Source organism: Bos taurus, chromosome 17 (genome assembly GCF_002263795.3).
Source record: "Bos taurus isolate L1 Dominette 01449 registration number 42190680 breed Hereford chromosome 17, ARS-UCD2.0, whole genome shotgun sequence".
NCBI classification, from domain to species: domain Eukaryota; kingdom Metazoa; phylum Chordata; class Mammalia; order Artiodactyla; family Bovidae; genus Bos; species Bos taurus.
The window spans coordinates 33,129,466-33,146,082 of NC_037344.1; the positions used below are offsets into that span (position 1 = coordinate 33,129,466).

The window sequence follows — 16,617 nt, forward strand, 5'->3', positions numbered from 1 at the left end:
GGTGACGGGGTGGGTGGGGGCAGCGACTCGCGTGAGCTCGGGGACGTGAGAACGTAGCCCCCGCCCCCTTCTCCGCCCCCATCCTCGAGAAAGGCGGAGCCGCCAGGCAGCCCTCAGAGAGGTCTCCCCGCGGTGCAAAGCAGCCGGCCCCAAGCGGCTGCACACATCCAGGCACGGACGGCGACGGGACGGTACAGTGGGGGAGGGGCGAGGCAGGGGGGCGGAGCCGGCGGCCGAAGAAAGGCCGGGCGGCCGGGAGGGGCGTGGCCTGTGCAGAGAGGGCGGGGCCGCGGGGCGGGGCGGAGCCAGCCGGTCCCGGGCTGCCTGAGACAGTCACTATCCTGACGGCGGCGGCGGCAGCGGCGGCGGTTGGCCAGTGGGGGTTGGGAGGAGCACGGCGGAGCTGCTGGGGCAGCTGGAACTGGCAGTTGCCGGGGGCCAAGAGGAGGATCTGGAGCCGGGAGCGTTCTCCGGGCCGGGCGGAGGAGGCGGCTGCAGTGAGAGTTCAGGGAGCGCTGGCGGCGGTGGCTTCTCAGCAAAGCAAGTGTCTGAGACTGAGACTCCGCAGCGGCGGCGGCGGCGGCAGCAGCCCGGACCGAGGTAACCGAGGGGCGGCGGCTGCAGCGGCGGTGGAAACGAGGCCCCACCCTCAGGTCGGAATCTCGGGGGCTGTGGCTGGGCTCGGACCTCACCCACCCACCCACCCTTTTCAGCCCTGGGCTCCAGACCCGACTTCTAGCGTCGTTCCGCCGCGGGCCGGGCGGGGGCGGGAGCAGCGCTCGGGGTTGGGGGCGCGGAGCTGGACACCGACCCGAAGCGACCCCACATCTAGGATTGGCGAGGACGTCGGGCACCCCTTCCCCCTTCAGAGGACACACCCCGATCTCGGGGCGGGGCGGGTGTCTAGGCGTTCCCAGCCTTCTGGAAGGAAGACCTCAGTGTGGAGGCTGCACCTCTGTCCGTGGCCTCTCCGAGGTGGCCCTCCTGTGGCTCCTTGGGGCCACTGAACCCGAAGGAGGTTCCTGTCGCTGGGAATCCCGGAGTTCCTTTTGTCTATCAGCTGAAACTAGAGGCCGGAACTGTAGGCAAACACCCACCAGCCCAAGCCATCTATTCCTTATCCCTTTCCTGCCTGGAAGGAATTCTCCCCGGCAGCCTTTTCTCCGGCCACAGTAGTAGATTTCATGCCTCACCCCCTCTCCGAAACCATCCTCTTTGGCGCAGAGGAAAGAAGGATTCGCGTAGTACTTGTGTTTGGATTTTATCATTCATGTAAGCTCACCCCCTTCCCCTTTTTCTTTTTAACCCGTTCCCATCCAGCCGCAACCCTGATAATCACCCGCTAGATTTTGCAAACTATCAACAAAGGACTGTGGCCAGTCAAGTCAACAGAGCCCTTTGACTGGCTGGTCTGTGCAAGTTCATAGAGCTTCCCTACCTGGCGCTATTTTGCCAAGCTTGTCGGAAAGACCTTTTTGGCTAGAGTTAACGATGGTACTGCATGTGCCTAAAGTCTTTATTTCTCCTTTCTATAGTGAGGTTTTAAAAACCCAGGGTAACTTGATTCAAATGTAGCTGTTTGGGAAGCCTAACTATAGAGAAAGGAAAATGTAATTATGATTTTGGTGTAGTTATCCAACTTTTTGAAAGTGCCAGAGATGAAGTGTATGAGTTTTTGAGATTACTGTAACTGGATAATTGTATTTTTTGACAAATAAGCTTTTTATCATGTGATATTTTGCACGAAGGTATTTTTGTTTTATTTTAGTTGCTAGTGGGAATTATTGATTACCTAGACATCTTAAACGCAGAAACTTGTGAACAGGTTCATTAAGGATCTATCTTGAAAAATGCATTTTATGAATGCTTTGAATTAAGAAGATGTTAACAGTGGTTTGCCATTTTTGCCACATAAGAGACAGTAATCTGAAACAGTTCTCTCTCTGGCAGTTGTCCAGATACCTAAAACCTGTAGGGTCTAGTACTTTGACTATCCTTCAACAAGAAGTATAGCACTAATAATCTGCTGTATAAATGTAATCCCTTTGATAGCATTTAACTGTAATGGACACGTTTTTCTGCATCTAATTTTCAGATACAGAGTTAACGCTGGAAATCTGGAGAAGCATTTTATACAAATTGAAAGATTGGGCTTTCTCTTCAGTTTTCCAGATGTATTGTCTCATCTGCATACTTGAAATATCCACAATCACATAAACTCTAGATGTAATCATGGAGTTACGCGACCCGTCAAGATATAGGAAAAGTGTGGTCAAGGTTCGGAACCAGGCAGTTTTCCACCAGTTCAACAATTAATATAAACATATATTCTCTGCTGATTATCAGGAATAAAGAGCCAAATAAAGTCACGCACATTCTGTTGGCAGATGGACTCTGTGGCTGTTGAATTTTACTGTAACTGGTTACTCTGCCATTCAAACTCAACTTAATATGCAAGTTCCGTCCAAAAGGATGTAAAGACCTGTGTTGATGTACCCAGATGCTAGCAAATGTTGATGGTAAGAAACCTATTATGACTAATCCTTGGGAAGAGAAAGTCTGCAAAATGGCTCAAACGAGTTTACTGCAGGGGAAGCAGTTTTACTGTAGGGAGTGGGTTTTCCACAAGCTTCAGCATTGCCTCCAGGAGAAGACTAACTGCTGCAACAGTGCTGTCAACACACCACCCCTTGTAATGAATTCTGGGAATAATGCTAGTGTTGTCTCTGGGAAAGGAGCTGCCTGGGGTGTATTATTGGTAGGAGGGCCTGGCAGTGGCAAGACAGCCTTATGCACTGAACTCTTGTGGCCAAGTTCACCTACAAGCTTGCAGAGAGGTTTACATCGCCAGGCGTTGGCCTTTCATTTCTGCAAAGCGCAGGACTCTGATACTTTGTGTGTTGGAGGGTTTATTAGAGGTCTGGTTGCTCAGATCTGCCGTAGCGGACTACTCCAAGGATATGAGGACAAACTAAGGGATCCAGCAGTTCAAAGTCTCCTACAGCCCGGGGAATGTGAGAGAAACCCAGCGGAAGCATTTAAAAGGTAACAAATAAGTCATGGTCATGGTGTTCTGTTTCTTTGAAAAAATTAAAGGTTTTTTGTTTTTTTTTTCTTTGGTGTTTTGTATTGTTTCTTAACTTTGCCAGTACTTTGACTCTAATTGTGTATTTGGGGATAATCTGTGGTTGTGAAACACTTGTATACTTTGAGTGTTGAAGGAAACAAAATTTAAGCTTTGGATTGTAGGGATATTAATTAAAAGTATATCTTTTACTTGTTTAATAACAGAGTGTGAAGCACTGAAGAAACAGAGAGGTGTGATATTCTTGCAGACTTTTTAACATGTGAGTGCCATCCAGTAAAACTCAGGGCAAATCTGTTTTCTTCTGCTGTCAGCCATCAAAATCAGGGTCAGAACTGTTAGATCATTTTGAAATTAATGAGCCGATCTGTTAGGCAATACCTGTATCACAAATTTGAGATGCCAAGCTTGATGGACAGTGTTCAGTATGGAATAATCAATAATGCAAACCTGAATATTAAACTCTACTTTTTAAGAGTTTTAAGTGTGCATAAACAAATCTTTTCCTCTTACTACTTTTTCTGGAGATACTGTCACTCATTGAAGAGCTGAATTTTCATTTCCAATAAGTAATTTCATAAACTGTGGATTTATTGAAATCTTAGAAACTGTTTCAAAAAGCTTAATCTAAGTTGAACTTAGTCTAACTAAAGTATGTAATTATGTAGTTTGATTGAAATTAGTTAAATAAGTTATGTAAATTTTTAATACTTTAAAATATTTAAAATCAAGTCTGATAACTTTATATTTTTGATATATTCTGATCATGAGCAAATCTTTCTCTATAGTAGCAGAGATTTTCTTTAAAAAGATCCTTCTACTCAGATTGTTTTTCTATATTTTTACCCCACTGGGTGAATTTTAGTTACTAATTGAAGGTGAGTAAGGAGCAGATACAGCTGTGTATAAAACCACATCAGTATTGATTTTCTGATTGACAGAAGGATCTAATCATTTTGTATTCCCAGTCTATACTTGGTGAGGGAAAGTCTAGTATTTCTACTTGTACCATTCTGGTACTCTGACAGTTTTCTACTGGGTCTTTCAAAAACTTGGGTCACTTTCTTTTTCACTTAAGTAATGAATCAGTGGGCTTCCAAGTGGCTCAGTGGTAAAGAATCTGCCTGCCAATGTAGAAAACACAGGAGACACAGGTTCAATCCCTGGGCCAGGAAAATACCCTGGAAGAGGAAATGGCAACCTACTCCAGTATTGTTGCCTGGAGAGTCCCATGGACAGAGGAGCCTGGCAGGCTGCAGTCCATGCAGTTGCAAAGAGTCAGACATGACTGAGACTGAGCTTGCACAATGATGATTGAGTCATTAAATAAACTAGGTAACCCCTTGATATTGGAAAAGCTGTTTTTGATAATTGGTAGAGCTGCATGTTTCTTTGAGACTGTGAAGCAGTAATATAACCATCGTCAAATGCAGACATGAGAACACACTTAAAAGTTAAAAAGATAGTTTTACATAGTCTATGACATTAGATGATCTAGACCTCTGCTTTTGGACAAATAGTTAAGATTTTATTGTGGGTTTTACTGGTGTTTGGTTGACTTGTTAAATAAATCCTTTGGAGAATTTTAATAGGCATATATTTTATTTAGGCACGGATAGATGTAATTCAACAAGTAGACAATGGAGCAAAAGGTCATTATTTTCAAAGAGTTAAACAATATTTTGGGGGAGACAGAGATGGATGTAGTTAATCATAACATTATGGGAGATAAAATATAAACAAAGAAAAGTAATTATTTTTTTCATTTTTGACAAAAACAATCTCCCAAACCAGGTTGTGTATTGTTACTTTCTAACATCTAACACTTGATAATTAATATTGATGACTTCATATATTTATGTGTGAAATAATTTAAATAGAAATAGAAATTTGATATAGTTCTTCACAGATCCATAAAACTGGGGAAATTTCAGAGTGATTCAGTAATGGATGCTTTTTATCCTCTTTTCTTCAGTTTTACTTCCTAATTTTTTATCCCTATTTTTTTACCCTTAATGATACTGGATATAATATGCAGTGCTGCAAACTAACTTCTTACATGGAGTCACATAGCCAAGAAGTAACTTGTTAATAATCAGTTTTTTGAAATCACATTTTCTTCATGATTAAAAAACGGAAAGTAACTTCATGTTTAGTTAAATACTGCTACTTTCTTTTTTTTCTGACATAGTAGAGTATACTCTGTTGATTCTGAGATTTAGTTGTCAAGAAATTTCTTCTGACATCCATTCATTCGTTCTTATAGCAAATGTTTATTGAGAGCTTTTTGTGTTTTAAGCACAGTTCAGCTACAGATATTTATTGAGAACTGTCTCTGTGTTAGGTAGAATTCAGCTATAGATAAATTAATGAATAGAACAGACAAAATACATTGTCTTCGTGGAGTTTTAAGTTGTTAATGCTAACATTTATCTTATTTCTATAAAAAATAACACTTTGGGTAAATACTTGCTGTTGTATAGATGCAGCACACATTTTAACACTGATGGAACTGGATCATCCATTAAAGGGAATGATGAATGAAGGCACATTAATTTCTTATTTTTGTTCTTTTCCATTTTTCTTTCTTCACAGGTTAAAGTGCAAAGCTGTTGTTACTACTCTTAGAATATATATATTTCTTCTATTTCTATTGATGGAACTAAGATGACAACCGTTAGGTTTTTACTTGTTTAGAGAACCAAACGCTGATTTATTTCATTCTGCCTCCCGTTTCAGGCTTATGTGGGAAAACTTGGCATTTTCTGTTGAACTGACTTGTCTAGAGTTCGCGGTAGAGTTTCCTAGTAGTCCTATAACCGTAAAACATGTTCCAGTTGTTTTTGACCAAAGGATCAAGTTAAGGAATGAGGGAGGGGTTAGTGGCTTTAGATCCTGTGATTGGTTCAGAAGCACAATGAAAGATGGTTATTGTTTCAACCAGAAAACTTCTTTCTGAACCTTACTGTCATGGTCCTTGACACCCCTCCCTCCCACCCCGCTCCCTCCCCGCCCCTCGCCCAAGGCTAGGGTCTTTTTGGAGAGATAGATGGATGTGGAGTGGAAGTACAAAACTGTGTTCCTAGTGGATATTATTTTCTTTTATTTCTGATTAACAATAGGCAAGGCCAGATGTGAACTTTCTGTGTGATGTCAGTTTTCCAAGTTGGGTAAAAAGATTTTGTTCTTTGTAGTGTTGATAGTAGTAGTAGTGTTCGTCGCTCAGTGGTGTCCGACTCTTTGCAACCCCATGGACTGTAGCCCACCAGGCTCCTCTGTCCATGGGATTCTCCAGGCAAGAATACTGGAGTGGGTTGCCATTCCCTTCTCTGGGGGATCTTCCCAACCCAGGGGTCAAATCTGGGTCTCAAATCTGGGTCTCCTGCATCACAGGCAGATTCTTTACCATCTGAGCTACAGGTAATGTTGATAGGAATTATTAAACATCTTCAGTGGTAACCTCAGATTAAGTATAAATGGAATAAAGTTGTGATGAAGAATTAAGGATGAACAACTCTAAACTTTGAGAGTTTAGCAGAAAAATTTTATGAAAAGTGGTGAAAGGTAACAATGGCTTGTTAGAAAAAGATTGGGAGCTAGAAGACTGGACTCTGACATTTGTTCCTTATGTTGAATAGGAATCCTTGAATAGTGGAATTTTCTTTCTAATTTTTTTTTATCTCCTCCTTAAACATTTTATAGTTCTTCCCTTATTGGTCTTCAGATTCTTAACTTCTTTTGTAATTACTTATGCATACATGGTTTGTTATCTCCTCTATTAGGCATGTTTTTTCATAACATTATTCATGGCTGATTAATATCTTATGTTTATGACAGCACTTTAAACAGCATTTTGCATATCGTAAGTGCTATATGAGTGTTGTTTGAGTGAGTGAATATTGCTACTTACCTATCTAGAATATGTTTGAACCTGATTGAAGGACAGCTGAAGCTCTTGCATAAGAAAGGAAATTGAAATGTTACATCATTTAGGTGAGTGTTAAATGCAGACCAGGCTGGTATCAGATCAGATCAGTCACTCAGTCATGTCTCACTCTTTGCGACCCCATGAATTGTACCATGCCAGGCCTCCCTGTCCATCACCAACTCCCAGAGTTCACTCAGACTCACACCCATCGAGTCAGTGATGCCATCCAGCCATCTCACCCTCTGTCGTCCCCTTCTCCTCCTGCCCCCAATCCCTCCCAGCATCAGAGTCTTTTCCAGTGAGTCAACTCTTCGCATGAGGTGGCCAAAGTACTGGAGTTTCAGCTTTAGCATCATTCCTTCCAAAGAAATCCCAGGGCTGATCTCCTTCAGAATGGACTGGTTGGATCTCCTTGCAGTCCAAGGGACTCTCAAGAGTCTTCTCCAACACCACAGTTCAAAAGCATCAATTCTTCAGCGCTCAGCCTTCTTCACAGTCCAGCTCTCACATCCATACATGACCACAGGAAAAACCATAGCCTTGACTAGATGAACCTTTGTTGGCAAAGTAATGTCTCTGCTTTTGAATATGCTATCTAGGTTGGTCATAACTTTCCTTCCAAGGAGTAAGCGTCTTTTAATTTCATGGCTGCAGTCACCATCTGCAGTGATTTTGGAGCCCAAAAAAATAAAGTCTGACACTGTTTCCACTGTTTCCCCATCTATTTCCCATGAAGTGATGGGACCGGATGCCATAATCTTCGTTTTCTGAATGTTGAGCTTTAAGCCAACTTTTTCACTCTCCACTTTCACTTTCATCAAGAGGCTTTTTAGTTCCTCTTCACTTTCTGCCATAAGGGTGGTGTCACCTGCACATCTGAGGTTATTGATATTTCTCCCGGCAATCTTGATTCCAGCTTGTGTTTCTTCCAGTCCAGCATTTCTCATGATGAACTCTGCATATAAGTTAAATAAACAGGGTGACAATATACAGCCTGACGTACTCCTTTTCCTATTTGGAATCAGTCTGTTGTCAGCTCAGGCAGCTCAGGTGGTCTGGTATTCCATCTCTTGAAGAATTTTCCACAGTTTATTGTGATCCACACAGTCAAAGGCTTTGGCATAGTCAATAAAGCAGAAATAGATGTTTTTCTGGAACTCTCTTGCTTTTTCCATGATCCAGCGGATGTTGGCAATTTGATCTCTGGTTCCTCTTCCTTTTCTAAAACCAGCTTGAATATCAGGAAGTTCACGGTTCACATATTGCTGAAGGCTGGCTTGGAGAATTTTGAACATTACTAGCGTGTGAGATGAGTGCAATTGTGCGGTAGTTTGAGCATTCTTTGGCATTGCCTTTCTTTGGGATTGGAATGAAAACTGCCCTTTTCCAGTCCTGTGGCCACTGCTGAGTTTTCCAAATTTGCTGGCATATTGAGTGCAGCACTTTCTCAGCATCACCTTTCAGGATTTGGAATAGCTCAACTGGAATTCTGTCACCTCCACAAGCTTTGTTCGTAGTGATGCTGTCAAAGGCCCACTTGACTTCACATTCCAGGATGTCTGGCTCTAGGTCAGTGATCACACCATCGTGGTTATCTGGGTTGTGAAGGCTGGTATAGTGATCATTAATTTATTAACCTGATGTCTGCTCTTTAGCATGTGTGACTATGGCATTGGTCCAGATAGTTTTACATGGCCAGATGTCTATCTTCTGTCTCAAGTGACTCCAAGTATTTTTGGCAAACTCAACAAAGGGGCAAAGGACAGAATGGGACTGGAGTGTGTTCTTCCTTCTTACCCTCAGTTGTAGGGTATTTTCAGGGCAAAATAGTTCCTTTCCATTATCTGTTTTTTATATCTAAGACTACTTATACTCTTAACTAACACTGTTAACTATTAAATCTGATCTCTACATATTTACAGAAAGATGTTTAAGCCTAAGAGTTTCTGAATCCACTTTTAATCTATCTTTAGCCTTAGATGATATATGTTAGTAATTTTTTTTCATTATTAGTGCTTTCTTCTATTCAGAATCCTCTGTCTGACTGTGTTCTTTGATGGGGCTTTCTCTAGGTTCTCTCTGGCTGTCCAACAAAGCCTCTTTATGTCATCTCCATTTGTTTATACACTCCTTCAATAATTTACTTACATGGCTACCAATGCTTATGTCTAACATAATAGCAATCCAGTCTACATCAACAACCTTTCTGTTCATTCTGATCAACATATCTTTTCACTGGAGTGTCCCTCACCTACCTTCCTCTGTTCAACCCGTCATCTCTTTTAGCATTTCTATTCATTGACACTAATTTATTTCTTAAACAAAAAGTCAGCACCTGCTGTGTGCCAGATGTGTGCTAATGTGCAGATAACAGGACTGAAGTGGTGAATTAAACAGGACACTGAAAAGTGGGGAGACATACATTGAACAAATAATCACAAAAAATGCAGCTTTGCTAAGTGCTGAGAAGGAGGGACACAGGCCAGTAAGAAAACATAAAATATAAGGCTTGATTGTTATCTAAGTTGCTCCATAGTTACGCTTATTTTCTAAACCCTTTCTATTTAAAAGTATGATCATGAGATCAACAATATTGGCATAACCTGGGAGGTTATTATAAAAGCAGAATCTTAAATTACTGAAGTGATCTGCCTTTTAAAAAGATTTCTAGGTGAATTCTGTGCACATTGAAGTTTGAGAAGCACTGTTCAGGGTAGATACTAGAGTTTTCTTTTGACTTTTCTGTTATCTTTTTTTATTCCATGGTATGTCATCTTTTTCTTGGAATGGTTCTTGAATTCTTTTACCCTAATCTAGAATTTTTGTTCATCACCTCCTAGGTGCTCCACTTAATCTTAGCATCTCTGTATTGTGATTCCTTTTGGTAATGGCCAATTAACCAAAGTAAAACAGTGCTTTCTTTAGGTCATTCCTCTGAGCCTGTGATAATGTAAACAACAAATTTAAATTTGTCTACTTGACTTTAAAAGTTCTTTACGATTTGGTTCTGTTCCATCTAAAGTATGTATTATGTTTCCAGACTTCACCAGAACACATTAAGCTATTTATTCTTTCAGGAAATATTTTTAAGCTTATGAGACAATGTTAAAGTTGATAAGAGATATGAATAAGAATATTCTCATTTTTCTTATTGTTTAATGAGATCTTAATGTACTTAGTAAGAATATGGACCTTTTGTTTGTTATATGTTGCAGATTTTTTTAGTTTTAACTTTGATTTTAGCAATTTTGCTTAAATGAATTCTATACAATGAAATGGTTTGATTTTATAAAGTAAAATAAGTAAACACTCTTCTTGCCTTAAAAAAATCTTTGAAGTGTATTCTGATTGGTTGCCTGTCTTTATTCTCGTTATTTTACTACTTTCTTTGTGTTAGTGTGTTAGTCTCTCAGTTGTGTCTGACTCTTTGCAACCCCATGGACTGTGGCCCACGAGGCTCCTCTGTCAATGGCATTTCCCAGGCAAGGATGCTGGAATAGGTTGCCATTTCCTTCTCCAGGGGATCTTCCCCACTCAGGGATCAAACTGTGGTCTCCTGCGTTGCAGGCAGATTCTTTAGCTTCTGAGCCACCAGGAAAGTCCTGTCTTTGACTATACTATATATAATTGTTTTAAATTTCAAACCAACTTCTCTTTCATGTTATCTTAATTTCAGAAATATCTCTATCATTTTCTTTTCTACAACATATGTAATGTAACTAAATGCTGTCCTCAGATGCTTGGTCGTATCCAACTCTTTGCGACCTGATGGACTGTAGCCTACCATGCTCCTCTGTCACTGGATTCTCCAGGCAAGAATACAGGAGTGGGTTGCCATTTCCAGGGATCTTCCTGACCCAAGGGTTGAACCCACTTCTCTTACGTCTCCTGCATTGGCAGGCGGATTCTTTACCACAGGTGGCACCCAGGAAGCCCGGTGTAGCTAAATAATCTTTGATAATAATGTAAAATTTGAAAATGTTCATATAATTACTTAATGAAAATAAGAATTAATTAAGAGAATTATATCTTATTTGTGGTTATCTTGAAAAACAATTTGGAATGTTTCAAGAACTTGTAACCTTTTAACAGTTGTGACTCCAGAAGTGAATACGTAGATATTGCCGTGGATTGAATTATTTGCTTTTGTTCTTCTCTCTAGGTATCCTTGGTCTTTCCCACATGATATTGCAGTGCTTCTGGGTCCTTCTCTGCCTTTTAATTTTGGGTCAGCCATGTGATATGGGGGATGTTAGTAGACGTGATCCAAACAGAGACTTAGCACGTGCACACCTGATTGGGCTGCTCCTCTTTGAGGCTCAGCACCTTGAGAAGGATATGTTCTGGCCAGCTAGTTGGTCCCAAGAGGATGAGAGGGATGTGGTGCAAACCTGACCCAACTCAAAGCTTGACTCTTAAGTCTGGAATACAACAAATATACAGACACAGGACAAAGTATAAATGATTGTTATTTTAAGCTCCTGAGTTTTGAGGTGGTTGTGGTATACCTCTCTTGTGGAAAAAACTAACAATCCAAAAATTAAGGAAATGATATTTCAAATAGGAAATCATTAATTTTCATAAAAAATCTGAGCATCCTCATTGATCCCCCAATTTCACTCCTCCCCTTCCCCGATTCTGTCAGCTACTTTTGTTCTGTTTCCAAGATAAATAACTCAATTTTTCTTCATCGCCATTGCTGCTACTCCCATATCCCTTGCAGTGATGTCCTAACTGGTCTGCTCCTTGCTGCTGTTATCCCTCTTATCTTCACAGATTAATTAAGGGTATCAGATCTTGTTATTTCTCTGCTTAAAACTTGCAGATAGCTATTGCTTTTCATAAATAAATAAAATTATTTATTTATAATAAATTCTAAGCTTTACATGGTCTGGTCCTTGCCTAGCCATTGACTTTGACCTGTACTGTTCTCAGCCTTGTTCTTTGTTCGTCATCCGCATTGACCTTATTATTATTCTATAATAGGTCACATTCTGGCCAACAGATGTCTGTATGGCCACTTGCTCTGATATCACTTAGGTGTACCAGTTTTAATGTTTCCTCCTTGCAGAGTTACCTTTGTCCAGTGAGTCGCCCCAGCCAATCATTTTCTTAAATTACATCATCCCACTTTGCTTTCTTTTTGTCTTAATTTTCAGTGTCTATCATGGTTGGGAATTATTTTGTGCATACTTTGACTTTCTAGCTAGCTTCTGGAATGAGCAGAGTACTTGTTTGTCTTGTGCCTTTATATGTCTAGGGCTTAGAATATAGTAAAGACTCATTACTTCCTGAATTAATAATCTTGTCACATTGATAATTTGCTCTGAACATATTCAGCTTTGAAATATTCTGTTTTCCTGTGGAATCATCTGTACATATAGATAAAATAGTTATAGATGAAAAGTATTTAAAACCAGCATTTTGATGACTCTATATTAGTGTCTTTTACAATTCATGTTGAAATTAATTTTTATCAAATGGAAACTTTTTAATAACATCAGATTTATGTTACGTCATGTGAGTGATGTGATGTCACCTCTTGCCTCTCTTCTATAAATCCATAGTTTCAACTTGAAACTCTTATCATTCTTTCAGACATTGTCATTTAAAATTCATATTCACTTAGAAAGGAGAAAAAAACTTTTGCAATTTAAATCTCAGTTAATATGTTTGTTAAGTTGCTACTTTAGGGAGAGAAGCAACTTGCAAAATGGTGGACTTCACAGGAATTGAAAGGTAAACAGTAATGGTACTAAAAGGGAAGAAATTGTTGTAGAAAGTAAATTATAGAGGAAATGATACATTGCTCCTATCCCCAAAGCTTCAGTTATACAGGAAAATTAATAAAATAGAGAGACAAACATGCATGTACCTATTCATTTTGCCACATTTACTCTAAATCTGAGTTTTCTGTTTCTCTTAAAAAAAGATAATCCACATTTAAAGCCACTGAAGTATCCCATTCTAATTCTAATTTAGGTGACCCCCAGGTGTCCCATCTGTGAATTTACTTGTTATGCATATGTAGTTTGACTAGTTTATATACATGGGGAGATATATATGTATTTATACATACTTGTTACCTGCTTTAGTTCTGTACATTTGTAGTTCCACATCGGCAATTCTCAAACATTTTTATTCTAGGTCCTCTCTATACTCTTAAAAATTATTGAGTACCACAAAGAATTTGTTTATGTGGATTATGTCTGTGTATCAATATTTGTTTATTTGAAATTTAAACTAATATTTAATATATATTAACATATTTAATAGTAATGAATCTTATACATTAACATAATATTTTAATGAAAGAATAACTGAATTGCCCATGACAAAAGGAAACAATACACATAGCAGCATTGTTTTACATAGTTTTGCAAATCTTTTTAATATTAGGCTTAATAAAAGACAGCTGGACTATCATGGTTATGTTTCTGCATGCAGCTTCTGGAAAAGTCCATTTATCCTTGAGAAAAAACAAGAGTGAAAAAGGCAAATAACATTTTAGTTTTATGATGACCCTGATTAGGGACTTCTGCTGCTGCTGCTAAGTCGTTTCAGTCGTATCCGACTCTATGCGACCCCATAGACGGCAGCCCACCAGGCTCCCCTGTCCCTGGGATTCTCCAGGCAAGAATACTTGAGTGGGTTGCCATTTTCTTCTCCAATGCATGAAGGTGAAAAGTGAAAGTGAAGTTGCTCAGTCCTGTCCCACTCTGAGCGACCCCATGGACTGTAGCCTACCGAGCTCCTCTGTCCATGGGATTTTCCAGGCAAGAGTACTGGAGTGGGGTGCCATTGCCTTCTCCGTAGGGACTTCTAGGGATCCCATACTATACTTTGAAAAACTTTGTTCTGTATAAATAGTATTGTGTTGCTAGTACTAACCTGCAATATTTTCTTTGTAATATTGTTTTTTGTTTGTTTAGCCATGTTGTTACATGTGGATCTACATGGTTCACTTTACAGTACATGACCATGCATGCCAAGTCACTTCAGTTTTGTCCAACTCTTTGTGACCCTTTGGACTGTAGCCCAACAGGCTCCTCTGTCTATGAGATTCTCCAGGCAAGAACATTGGAGTGGGTTGCTGTGCCCTCCTCCAGCGGATCTTTCCCACCCAGGAATGGAACCCATGTCTTTTAGGTCTCCTGAGTTGGCAGGCAGGTTCTTTACCACTAGCACTACCTGGCAAATCCACTCTCCAGTATATAATTTCATTTTTTATACTATAATTCATTTATTGTCATGTTGATACTCGTTTAAGATGTATTCAACTTTTTAACTTTGCAAAACAGTTAAGAACATTCTTGGGTATTCTAGCGTGCATAGATTAAGAATAAAGAAATGAAGGGTAATTCCAAGTTGAATTAAATACTCAAGTATTAAGTGAAATTTTGGATCTTAAGGTGTGTATATCCATCTTCAATTTGGAGATAGTACCAACTACTCTTTAAAATTACATCAGTTTATACTCTTCTAAGAGTGTATAATTTGAGTTTCCATTACTCTACCAGATCTCCAACACTTGCCATATTTTCAGAGTTCTTTATGTGTTGGAAGGTGAATGTGAAACAATATCTTATTATTTTAAATATCCTTGATCCCGTGCCTTGTCATTCTGCTTGTGTAATTTTTGTTTTGAAATGTACAAAATGAATATAATATCAGTCTTTTCATGATTTCCTTTATAGTTTGGCCTTTTGGGGTCTTAAAATTTAAAAACTTGTTTTCTACTTGATTGTTCTAGTAGTATTTGTTGAATGGCTCATCTTTCACTATTGATTTTAATACTACTGCAGTCAGATACACACACATTCCTGTATTTCTGAGTTCCCTATTCAACTTTGGTTTATTCATTCCTTTGTTGTTTTATCAAATATGTATTAGATAGCAGGAATGTACCAGGTGCGTTCTTAATACTGGGTTATATTAGTTAAAATGTGACAAGTATCATTTGTATTTATTGAGCTTTTATTTTGAGGGTTGGCGTGAGTAGTTGGCAGAAAAGTGGAAAGTTAAGAAGACAGTATATAATATACAGCATATCACTAGATAATAGGTGGTATGTGGAAAATCAAAACAAAGTAAGGATGATAGGAGTGATATGCTGAGTAGGTTGGGGCCAAAGAGTTGCTATTTATATAGTGAAAGTTAGGGCATTCTGTAGGAAGTATCCAGACTGAGGAAGATTCCAAGTGCAAAGTCCTTCGGTGGGAACTGGCTTGGTATTATCCAAGAAAAACAAAGGGAAACCAAGAGACAAGTAGAGGCGTAGTTAGAAGCCACATAATACATGGACTTGGAGGCCATTATAAGGATAGTCACTTTTACTTTGAGGAGATGAGAAGACATTAAGTCTTTTAAACAGAGTAGTAAAACATCATATGATTTATGGTTTTAAAGGGTCACACTAGCTACCGTGTTAAGAACTGGGGTGGTAAACACGCAGGCAAGGAAACCAGTAAGTGACTAGTGCAGCAGTTAAGGCTGAGAGATAATACTTGGACTTTGGTGAAGTGGTGGAGGTAGTGAGCAGTGTTTAAATAATTTTTATCTAAGAAGCAAGGTCAGTAGTTGGGAGTGAACTTTGAGAAGAGGAAAGTGTAAAATAGTCCTCTAGGCAAGTGGGGTATGGATGGCTTAGTGCTTCTCCAGGTGTGGTGTAGGCCCCTGCAAGGTCAACTTCTTTAAAAAAACAATACTAACACACAATGCTATATTTGTTTTTTCACTCTCATTCTCTGAGGGTATGGTGAGGGCCACATGAGAGACTGAGTGCATAAATATTCTGACTGAGATTTTTATTAGGATCACATTGAATTTTAGATTAATTTGTGGAAATTGACCTGTTTGCAATGTTGAATCCCCTAATCTATGAATATGGTACATCTCAACTTACTTAGATTTTTTTTTTTTTCCAATTTTCCTCAGCAGTGTATTATAGTTTCCAGTATATAGGTCTAGTACATCTTGGATTGGATTTATTTTCAACTGTTTGATTTTTTTTTGTACTATTGTAAATAATATTATTTGTAAATACTATTTTATGTGTTTTTTAAAACGTTAGTGTGTAGGGATTCAAATGATTTTTATATATTGACATTGTCACAAAGTAGTCTTGTGCAGTCCACTCATTAATTGTTATTCTCTAATGACTTTCACTTTAGAAGTATATTTCCAATTGGTACAGAGTTAGAGGTTTAGAAGGTGTGTGGGGGTGTGTGTGTGTGTGTGTGTGTGTGTGCGTGCGTGCACATGCACGTATTTCCTTCAGCATTTTAAAGATACCTTTCAGTTCAGTCAGTTCAGTCGCTCAGTTGTGTCCGACTCTTTGCGACCCCATGAATCGAAGCATGCCAGGCCTCCCTGTTCATCACCAACTCCCGGAGTTCACTCAGACTCACGTCCATTGGGTCAGTGATGCCATCCAGCCATCTCACCCTCTGTCGTCCCCTTCTCCTCCTGTCCCCAATCCCTCCCAGCATCAGAGTCTTTTCCAGTGAGTCAACTCTTCGCATGAGGTGGCCAAAGTACCGGAGTTTCACCTTTAGCATCATTCCTTCCAAAAAAATCCCAGGACTGATCTCCTTCAGAATGG

The 16,617-nt window shown here is 39.6% G+C and overlaps 1 protein-coding gene across 4 annotated transcripts in view; it reads left to right on the plus strand.

Moving 5' to 3' along the window:
• Positions 1–326: 326 nt before the first annotated feature.
• Positions 327–16,617, plus strand: part of ANKRD50 (ankyrin repeat domain containing 50) — a 40,863-nt gene continuing 24,572 nt past the window's right edge. The window contains exons 1-2 of one of the 4 annotated variants that reach the window (XM_005217604.5): positions 327–653; positions 2,096–3,045. In XM_005217604.5, the coding sequence (XP_005217661.1) occupies positions 2,501–3,045 (545 nt within the window). In that variant the 5' untranslated portion in view covers positions 327–653; positions 2,096–2,500. Of the gene's footprint in view, positions 654–899; positions 1,273–2,095; positions 3,046–16,617 lie in introns of those variants that run through there. The other 3 variants (XM_005217603.5, XM_010813781.4, NM_001205949.2) reach the window with 3 other exon arrangements.